General features: G+C 32.5%; 2 protein-coding genes across 2 annotated transcripts; one reads left to right on the forward strand and one right to left on the reverse strand.

Moving 5' to 3' along the window:
* Positions 1 to 3,321: 3,321 nt before the first annotated feature.
* Positions 3,322 to 5,302, reverse strand: LOC111701476 (ras-like GTP-binding protein rhoA). Its single transcript, XM_023472775.1, has 2 exons — positions 5,102 to 5,302; positions 3,322 to 4,577 (listed from the first exon to the last, which is right to left on the reverse strand). Exons 1-2 carry the CDS (start codon positions 5,195 to 5,197, stop codon positions 3,729 to 3,731), a joined length of 945 nt encoding a protein of 314 aa, XP_023328543.1. The 5' UTR covers positions 5,198 to 5,302; the 3' UTR covers positions 3,322 to 3,728.
* A 2,801-nt stretch (positions 5,303 to 8,103) lies between these two features.
* On the forward strand, positions 8,104 to 10,464 carry LOC111701386 (uncharacterized). The gene is made up of 4 exons (XM_023472658.1): positions 8,104 to 8,347; positions 9,066 to 9,118; positions 9,437 to 9,528; positions 9,698 to 10,464. Exons 1-4 carry the CDS (start codon positions 8,330 to 8,332, stop codon positions 10,018 to 10,020), a joined length of 486 nt encoding a protein of 161 aa, XP_023328426.1. The 5' UTR covers positions 8,104 to 8,329; the 3' UTR covers positions 10,021 to 10,464.
* The last annotated feature ends 419 nt before the right edge of the window (positions 10,465 to 10,883 follow it).

Below are 10,883 nucleotides of genomic sequence, written 5' to 3' on the forward strand. Positions count from 1 at the left end.
TTTTTTCTAGCTAAAATTTTCTTATTGTGGGTTCTCTGTGAAAGTGACATACGAATGTTATGCAGTATTCAATAAATAGCAGTTTTTCTTTTCTTTATATCTTATCTTTTTTTATTCTATCCCATTTTCTATTAAAATTGATTTTGTTTTCAACAAAATTTTTAAATCTGAAAAAAAGCATTTTAAAATTCTGTTTTGTTCATTCCTTAGAATTTTGAAGAATTAATCGAAATATAAATATATTTAAATATTTTGACATGTGTGTGCCCACGACATGGAATAAAATTCATTTGCAAATAAAGAAATATTCAATATATACAGAAGACATATTTCATTCCATTCAGATTTGTCAGTTATGCATTGTTTTTTTCGATTCGCATATTCATAGCAAATTCAGGGGGAGGGGAGGGATAACATTATCTTTTTCATTCAAGATCCGACTGTGGCCTTGTTTGTGCAAATTATTTCCCAATACTTGGGAGAAAAAATTTTAAATTAAACTTACACGTGTTTGTCGTTTATTATTCATAATCCAGTATTGATTGGCTATAAAATCCATACTTCATGGGAGGAACTATTATTTTTTGACAAAATATATGTACATATAATAAAAAGTTTCTTTTTTTCTATAGTTTTTTTTATCAAATTGACAAATAAGATTTTAGCAGATTTGATAAATGAATGGAAAGCTACGATTTTTGATTTGATAAAAGAGTTTTGTTTAAACATGAAATGAATGAAGGAGTTTTTTTTTAGTATTTTTAACATATAAGGGCGAGCATAAAACAACATATGGAATTTTTTCAAAAAAATCAAAGTAAAGAAAACTGTATGATCAAAACTAATTTTCTATAGACTCTCTTTTCAGTGCACTTTGCACTGTACAAATGTTGCTCTTCATAAGAAAACGTTATGGGCACTTTTTCAAGTGGCGTTTATAAAACAACTGTTTCAAAAGTACAAAAGAGCACTGTGAATTCTGTTAAATAAAATAATCTAAGTTTAAAATATTAAAGGTTTACGCCATCAGGTTGCACAGATATAGGGATTCAAAACATTGTGTTTGTGGCAAAGACTCAGTAAGGGTTTCCATCATAGATCAAGGAAACTGTTTCCATTTGGGACTTACTGTAACGAGATTTATTCTCAAAGAATAGATCATATTTTCAATTGTGTTTACAAAATTATACCTGGAGTAAAACCTTAACCCTTCATCCAACCCGTCCATGACCCATCAAATCCATCCTTGTTCATCAATCTTCTTCAACTAAACCTTTGCACTTCAAACTGGTTTGCCAAATCTTTGCAAATTTAAATTCAGATTGTGCAAAGTAGGATGATGTTGTATGAATACTTTTTCCAAAAAAAGGGAATTGAGTTTTTTCTCACAAACTCAACTTTTTTAATCCCTATATCTTTACAATCCTTTGATATTTCTATTTGATCTAGTTCACAGTTTAAAATATCAAAGGTCTACGACACCTGTGGTCTAAAATAAGAAGTTCAGTTCTTTAAAGGGAGTGACCGGCTATGTTAGGTAGTTGAACTGTGTATGCAGTGTTGTGGAAAACTTCTTTCGGCTTTTGCCTTGAAACTCAGTTTTTGCTATAAAAGTCACTCATTTAACTAAGAACTTTAAAACCACGATAACAACATTTCCTTGGTTCTCTCTTTCTGTGATTTAAAGGTCTCAACCTCTCAAGCACAAATAGATAAGAATTTTGCCAATTACTTCTTGAAAGCTAAAGCTAACACCAACTGCTATGTAGTGCTAAAATGTATATGTAAAGGGCTATAGAAAACCATAAGTGAGTTAGAGTGCTAAAATTAAATCTTAATGTGTTGGGACACTTCAAAGTCGACCCTGTCTTTAAAATTGATGTTACTTTGTATATACTGCAGGCTGAATCTATGGTTATTATTTTATTGCCAGTGTATTTTGAAAAAAAAGCTACCTGTCAAAAAGGTAAATCCTATGTTACACATGTGAACAGACATATTCGACATTCGACGCTCTGCTTTATATATAATTAAGTATAGATACATTCATGTGTTATGCTTCCCACTGCACCCCCCCCCCCCCTCTCATTTATTTGTATATTTGCTAAGTGTATATACAATGTTTGCACACTACACAGACCTGGGCTAAATTATGCAAATTCTTTGGTTGGTCAATTGCTAGTGGTGTATCTAGGTGTGGGGTATAAACACTAGTGGAGGTGGAACCCCCTCCCCCTCATATATTATCCCAACCTGTAATCACCCCCTCCCATCTCAAAAAATACATTCTATCACAGTGAGTCATGGATTGAGGAAATGACTTTAGAAAGAAATCGACTTTTTATTAATTATTTCAACCCATCCCACTTTATCAATAGTTCGTGAGCACGTTTATTAACTACAAGGTAATCAGGCACGTTATGACGTTTTAACAAGAGTTCAGACTTAATCAATAGTTAAATTACGTTTTTTCTTTAAATACGAGTTTCAGGCACGTTATGACGTTTAACAAGAGTTCAGACATAATCAATAGGTAGATTACGTTTTTTCTTTAAATACAGGCACGTTATGACGTTTCAATAAAAAATTATCAAATAAATAAAGTTGAAAAAAGACAATTGTGGCGTTCAAAATAGCCTTCTTCTTTAAACACTTTATCAGTGAATGCACGTTTTTTATCATTTTATGTAAAATGTTTTGTTCAAATGGAACTGTATCCTCTCCAGAAGCTTTGATTTTTTGAAAAAAGACAATTGTGGCGTTCAAAATAGCCTTCTTCTTTAAACACTTTATCAGTGAATGCACGTTTTTTATCATTTTATGTAAAATGTTTTGTTCAAATGGAACTGTATCCTCTCCAGAAGCTTTGATTTTTTAACTTGATTCATCGTAGATATTAGATATTTTAAACTATGAATTCTGTTAAAATAAATAAAATAATCAGTTTGAAATATCAAAGATTTACACTTTCATGAGACCATGGGTCATTTAGATGTAAAATCAATTAAACCACTAGACATGAAAATATATATGAAAATAATAAGAAGATTTAAATGAGTGATTATTTGTGAGTCCAAAAAAAAACATTTGAAGTAAAATGGTTTAGGCTTAGTAATTTCTGTGATTTGCAAATATTTGATGTAAATTCTTGAACAGTGTAGAAGTCCAAGAAATAAATTATGTTTCCTGTGTTAATAAAAACTTGTAAAAATTCCTAAATCCCTTTTCTACACTCTACTGCTTTAATCTAGCATTCTAAGTTTCGTGAAATTTACATATTTTATTCAAAATTTATAATCACAGCAGTTTGTCGGGGTTTAAATGTTTCTTTATCAAATATAAAAAAATATCAAAGATAATGTTCTTTAAACTTGATTTTCACAGATTAAAGGGATTGACAACGTAATTCCGAGCACATCTCCAGGTAAAGAGAGGCAACCCCAATTCACAACGGTACCATTAACCTACTTCACAGTAAAAATGATGATTATATCCTTGTTTTTACATCTGAAAATTACTAATCACTGGTTTCTCTATAAAAGTGACTATAGCAGATTTATGCAACAGGCATGCAAAAAATAAAAATTGTCAGAATTAATTAATTTTCTACATAGAAAACCGACAATATCTTCCACACTGTTGCTAAGATAACGAATTAAAAGGTACCGTTGTGAATCTGTCACGCCAACAGTCCCTTTAAATACAGGTCATGAAGAACTATCTTTGGTTTAGATAAATAAATTTCTCAGTCGATTGACCAGACTCATCCTCTGGGCAGAGTTCCGGTTTGAGAGAGGGTTGGATTGCGCCTGCATATTGTTGTACACGGAGAGAGGGATCTCAATCTCAACCTGCTCGTACTCACGTTCACTGGTCAGTCTTTCACATCGGATTGTTACCATTCGTTCCCCCTTCTCCGGGTCCCGACACGTCTCCCCTCTTCGTCTTATCCTCGGGGTTTTGGTTGATATTGAGATCATACTGGAGTCACTCCGGGTACTGGATAGAGTACTAGATTTGGACTTGACACTTACTGAACTGAGACTACCGGTTTTAGACCTGGAGCTGAAAAGGGAGGAATCCCTCTTCGGGAGTGGGGAGTCCTTGCTCAGGGAGTTCCTGAGACATGGAACAATCTTGGAGGAAGAGTTGTCTCTAATAGCAGATCTAGATCGTCTCTTATAGGACGGAGATATTGAGGATTGAGGAGAGGAGAGAAAATACGCGGATTCAAACATTGTGTACACAGATCTATCGGAGAACTTGGAAGAGGTTTCAAGATAATCCGTGGCCTGAACTTGACTAGATACAGCTCGGATCTGTTCTCTCTGCACCCCGGAGATATCAGACTTACAGCCGACCAGTATCAGAGGTATACCCGTCCCTCGTACTCTCGGATACCATTCTCCGACAGTATTGAGGAGGGTGGCAGGGTCGTTCAATCCGAAGCAGATGAGGTAGATATCCGGGTACTCCAGCAACCTCAGCTCCGACGGTTCGCTGCACTCGGAAATAGAGAACCGAACCCTACTCTCGGCAAGGATTAACTCTCTGGTACTACCAACCAATGGACCAGTCTGAAATTAGAACTAAAGTAATTAAATATTTACGACGAGGGTTAAAATTGGTTTTGTGTTTACAATGTCTAGTTCATAAGATAACAAAAAGGATTAAATGGTTGCAACCCCAAACACTTAAGTTAGGACAAAAGTCCTAAATATTAGGGTTTAATGTCAGTGATATTATTTACCGGAATCTCCAAATTAAATGAAACGCGTGTAAAGATTTGAGTCAGTCTTTATTTTATAAATAAATGGTTTAATAAAACTTTAACTGGTTTCTTCCTTTTTTATATCAATTATTATCATTCACAACATTATTTAATGTAAATACCCAGAGACTTCAACGACAATCAAAATCTCTTTCTGGTTTAGCAATCCAGTTGGCAATGCAAGAAAAAAATAACATCTGATATAACCACCAGTTTCTTGAACTTTGAAGTTTTTAACTGGTAATTAAAGAGAATTTCTTTGTTTGTATCCTTTCTGTCACAAGATTTCTTTTATAATAAATGTTTAAATATATTTCTTCAACTGCTCACCTGAATTATCCTATCTTGAAGAAATTTTTTTATAAGAGATGTTTTCCCTACTCCCTTATCTCCTATTAGGGTCACTTTAAAGTCTATCAGATTCATGGTTTTATTCGTGTGTTCACTGCTCCAGGTTCACATCTTTACTTAACGAGGGTTAGGACGCGACTGAGTGTTGTGTTACTGTTGAGATTGAGATTGAGCGTAGTGTGTAAACTGTACTCGGAGTTAGGACCGGGACGGGTTTACTCAGGTTTACTCCGATCCCGTCCATTTACACACAGGATTTACTCAACTGGAGAATCTGTAGATAATTATATATCTTTCACTTCATTTCTTTGGTTCAATGCAAGTGCAGTTAGTTTAATTGTTACTTGAACAGAGCTTTAATAGGATTTGTAGAACCTATATTTACAATTTCATAATTAGGGAAGCAAAAAGGTTTCTACCTATATTTAAGAAGTTATATTTTTATCACACGTTTTAACCCTTTCCCGATTGGGCTTTTTTGGTCTAATATACATAATAGGGAGCTAGGAAGTTAAAACATATCTTTTTCCTATTTTGTAATAACATGCATTACATACTACATTCTTTTTTCAAGGGCTTTACTAACAAGTAAATTTCAGATCTGTAATTCAAATAATAATACAAATAGTTATGTATTTTATAAGACACCCATTACCTTATTCTATCCACGACATTTTTCATTTTTTTTGGCAAACTTTGTCTTCAATTATAAAGTTTGGGCATCTTCCTCAAACAGTTTTTAGTTATCAGACCTCCCCCCCCCCACGTGATATCAGACCTCCCCCCCCCTCGTGATATGGTTAAAATAACTTTTTTCCTTACCTAAAGTTATGAACAACACAAGACACATGGATACACGTTTTCTTGGTCCATCTCGACAAATTCAGAAGATTCATTCCAATATAAGAAAATAGACATTTAGGGGTGCTCGAGATATTTATGGAACTTAAAGGGACTGTAAGAGTAATTTCAAGTGACCCTCCATGCAAAGATTGCAATGCCCAATTTACAACGGTACCCTTAAAAGCTATAAATCTTATTATGAACTAGATATCGATGTTTATTATTTCAAAACATATTTTTTTTAATAATGGGGTTTTTACACTTTTGCAATTCTACTGCAGGAACACATACATAAATTGTCAGAATTAAACACTTTTAACCCTAGAAAAGGCTGAGACAATTCCAAACTATTATCAGATAAAGGTTTAAAAAAATATGGGATTAACGTTTTACAGGTTTAATAAGATCAGCTGAGAATGTTCTGACGAAGGTTTTGTAAACTGTTTCTAAATAAAAGTATTTCTAACCCCGACCTGGCAACACCAGTGCTCGTAAGAATGCAGAAAAGGTACAATATTTTGATGAATAGAATGCAGAGGTTGAGAAAAGAAATGAAAAAAATAAGATTATATTGCAGTAAGCGAGAACAAATGCATTATTTATGACCTACAATGTACCAAGGAGATTAGATTATTTAAGTAGAGTATACTTAAGGGACTGTAAGGGAATTTCAAGCGACCCTACATGCAAAGATGGCAATGCCCGATTCACGATGATACTCTTAAAAGCTTTGTCTGATCAAGTATGAATTAGATTTCAATGCTTTTGTTTCTCTAAACTGTTTATTTTCAAGTGACTTGCCATTTCTTGCTTCTAAATCGGGCATTGCCAACGTTGCATGGAGGGTAACTAAAATTACGCTTACAGTCTGTTTAAGGGACAGTAGTAGGTTACAGTGTACACTCCATGCCAGTGTAACACTCAAGTTTTCCGACACTCAATTTTCAGCTAGAAAATTTAAGAATTCTCTGTCATCTATGATGAGACAAATGTTTGAAAAGGTACCGTTGTGAATTGTACATGTAAATGCAAGCAGAGGGTGGCTCAAAATAACGTATACAGTTCCTTTAGGTTAAAGTAACCGTGCAGGAAGATAAAGTAACAAATAAAGTAAAAAAATTGGAGTGCTTTAAAGGGACTGTAAAGGTGTCTCCGTCTGTATCACGTGACAGTATACTGCACTGCCATTGGTGGGAGTTCTGGTCACGTGATAGGGGCGTATAAATAATATTATCAATTATATCTATTAAAAAATGAAAAATTATTAAATTCCAATAATAATAGGAGCAAACCTAAGTGTCGCAGGCTCCTCTTGGATATAGTTGTTTTTAGATTGGTTGCGTACTTGCTGAATATGATCTGTTCAAGAAAATTGGAGTGCTTAAAAGGAACATCACCATATTTGAGGCTAGGTAGCAATTTCATAAGAACTTTATCAGGTTGCATGACATATTCAAGCATTTTTAGCGAGTAATTTAACATATTTTAAAATAAAATATATTTTTAAGGCATTGACAGCAAATTTGAAGAGTTTGAAGTCCTTTAAAAATTCATTGTTTTTTAAGATCAAAAATATGATTTTGATTCGGACATGCCTTTCTTTCAATAAATAGTCATTTAAAACTACAACAATCCCTTTAAGGATTTAGAATAAAAATTATGCCCCCAACATTTTCTTCAATTTCCATATTCTCTTTGTAAAAGAAAAACAAACAAAAAATTTTGCGGATTTTATAAAATAAATCGTGGATTTTTTTAATTTTAAGGATTTAGAATAAAAATTATGCCCCCCCCCCTGCCTAAAAACAGTTTTTTTATCTTGTGCTAAACCTTCTAAATTACGTTCTTAACGTTTTTCTTTCAAGACTTCAGTTCTTCCGCGTATCTTGTTACACAATCCTACTGTTATAAAAAAAAGATTATATAATTTTTTATTTTAAATGCACTTTGTGATATTTTTTCTTTTTTAAAAATTAGTTTACAGCCTGTGCACTGTGCAGGAAGGTTTAATTAGAACTTTTTTTCTATTATTTTTATTAATTCATTAATTAATTTATTTATTATCATAATGTTTTAAACTTTAAAAATTGATTATTTTTAACTGTGGGTTGTCAGTCAAAGTAACCTCTTGCCACAGAAACAATAGAGAATATTGTCAGTATAAACCACTTTTCAAAATGTCGATATATTTTCCTCCTTATATTAGTTAGATAAAGGTTTAAAGGGTATACCACTGTATCCGAACTAACAATTAAAAATTTTTACTGATCGTTATAAAGATTTTATGAATTTACTATCTAAGAAGTAAGAAGTAGTATTCCAGTGCATTGAAGTCTAATCCTTGCTACAATACAGGCCACACATATGCTTCTCGTTATATTGGTAGGTTTCACAATTTTGATTTGACTATTTCATATATATATATATACATACTAGACATTTTCTTCAATTTCCATATTCTCTTTGTAAAAGAAAAACAAACAAAAAATTTTGCGGATTTTATAAAATAAATCGTGGATTTTTTTAATTTTCAAAAATCGAATTTTCTAGAGTCCAATTTTTAAGGTCCACCACAAAATTGGGACCGATCTGTTCAGCCATGTTGACGTTTATTGGATACAAACAGACAAACAAACAGACAGCAAGCAAAGTATACAAATATTGATATATGTTCCTTATTTGCAGTCTGTCTGTTTGTTTGTCTATTTGGGTGTAGCTGTCCGTTTGTAACCAATAAACGTCATAACGACTGAACCTATCGGGCCCAAAATTTGATTTTGTTTGTGACCTCACAAATGTCCCAAGGGAAGGTTTATGATCAATCAAAATTACAAAAATTTTGATTTTTGTTAAATTTTGAAAATAAAAGAATATCATTTAATCCACGATTTTTTTATATTGGACTAAGTGAAGATGCTCACAGATAGAGTCACAATTAAAAGTTAAAATAGAAGCACACTAAAACCTTTATATATCTATAATAATAAGAAAAAGCAACATAGCTGCATGTATGTAGTTAGTGACTATAAGTCTCTGGAAAAAATTAATAATAATACTTAAAAATAAATAAGTGTGGCATTCTGACATTGAACTATTTCAGCTGATTGCTAGCTCTGCCTTCAGGAATATTCAAGAGGTCGAGTCCTTCACATGGTAATTAAATATTATCTTTAGTTAATAATTTGTTTATTTGACATAAAATTATGACATTACATCATTTGAACTTCCTATTGCCGCGTGGTTCAAATGTGAACCACCCATGCAAAGTTAAAGACTAAGGAAGAATTTGAATCGTTGGTTTAAATTTAAACCGGTGGTTGGTAGTTCAGCAACCGCAGCCCAATTCTTTAAATTTAGGCAGTTGAGCCAGGTCTCGTTGATTTTTTTTAAATTTGACCTTTTTTCCATATCAACCAACAGTCTAAAACTTCCAGACTTTCAAGACTGGAATCTTGATTACATTCCATACAGGGGCGAGGTGGGGTCAAGTTGGGAGGATATCAAAGAAGCAGATTATTATGGTAGTGAAGAAGCTGATGTGATCCCTGAAATACAGAACAATGGTAATTAATTCAAACAATTACATAATCTTAAAAAAAGTACTGTAGATACTTACTAGAAATAATGAGGCCCAAGGTTGTATGTCGAAGTATGAGAAATCATTCACAGCCCAAAACTTATAAATTAACTGTTAAAAAAAATTAGGCAAGATAAAATTAAAATCATCCATAGGTTTCCAGAAACTAATTTACTGGCTTGAACATCAGATAACCAGGAAGAAAAGTTTTGAAGAGTTTACTGAGCTTCAACCAGAGAAAATATCTGATAAAGATAATGGAACCCTGAATTTGTCTCTTCCTTCGGTTAAATCAAATGGAACTGACTATGCCGGCAGCATGACTCAGAAAAAGAAATCTAACAAAAAGAAAGCTAGCAAAAAGAAAGCTAACAAAAAGAAAGCTAACAAAAATAAATCTCAGAAAATTATATCCAAGAAAATGATATCTAACCAAAAGAAATCTAAGAGAAGGAAATCTAAATCCTCTGGCTATTAAGTCCGCCTGCTACTAGGGCTGTGTACAATTCTGATAATGAAAATTGAAAATTAATGGAAGAGTCTGTTAACAAACGGGAAAAACCGTTAATTTTCAGATCCTTAACTGCTGTTTTTGAAAGAAAAAAATTATAAATGAAAACAAAAAACAAAATTTAAAAAGGGTGAATTTCGTTAACGGCTCATACCGTAAACGATGTATAAAATATCTGCCTTTTACGTCATTAGTAATATCGAGATCATTAACTAACGGTTGCTGTAAAAAAAGTATTGTTAACAAAAGAATTATTGCGTTTCAAGCTAAAATACGAACATCTCTGAAAAAAAACGAATTGTTAGAAAAAGTCAGAATTTGCCCAGCCCTACCTACCGCGGAGAATACTATTTTACATAATGTGATTTGTAACCATTAAACTTATAAACATTAAATTTCTGCAAAAATGAATCATTTGACTTTAATAAAAAGAAATGTCATAAAAGAAATCTTAACAAAAAGAATCTCCGAAAAGAGATCTGAATTGAAAAGAATTAATATAATGGATTATCAGTGAAAAGTAACAAATTGCGAGATTTACAATTATACATTTTATTATTTAAGTTTTTACAATATAGATATAACCACCAAGTTACAATACATGCAATTGCTCAGATTTTCTTATTCCCGTATCTTTGCAACCCGCTCTGGGTAATCCTTTGATATTTGAAACTTCAGACTATTTTATTCAACAGAATTCATAGTTTGAAATATTAAAAGCCAACATGATTTGGTTTTTGCTCAAACTTAGTTCCTTTTACTTACAATCAGTAAGCAACTGCTATAGGACCACAGGGTATCCTAATAAACAAGGGAATTAATTGAGAAAA

This window comes from Eurytemora carolleeae, unplaced genomic scaffold, assembly GCF_000591075.1.
Source record: "Eurytemora carolleeae unplaced genomic scaffold, Eaff_2.0 scaffold26, whole genome shotgun sequence".
Lineage (NCBI taxonomy): Eukaryota > Metazoa > Arthropoda > Copepoda > Calanoida > Temoridae > Eurytemora > Eurytemora carolleeae.

Excerpts from the sequence above, each read along its gene's own strand:
- LOC111701476 (XM_023472775.1), bottom strand. The coding sequence starts at position 5,197 with ATGAATCTGATAGACTTTAAAGTGACCCTAATAGGAGATAAGGGAGTA. Across the intron at positions 4,578-5,101 it reads TTCAAGATAGGATAATTCAG|ACTGGTCCATTGGTTGGTAG; the intron begins GTGAGCAGTTGA and ends TTCTAATTTCAG.
- LOC111701386 (XM_023472658.1), top strand. Across the intron at positions 9,119-9,436 it reads GAGGTCGAGTCCTTCACATG|GGGCGAGGTGGGGTCAAGTT; the intron begins GTAATTAAATAT and ends CATTCCATACAG. Across the intron at positions 9,529-9,697 it reads CCCTGAAATACAGAACAATG|GTTTCCAGAAACTAATTTAC; the intron begins GTAATTAATTCA and ends AATCATCCATAG.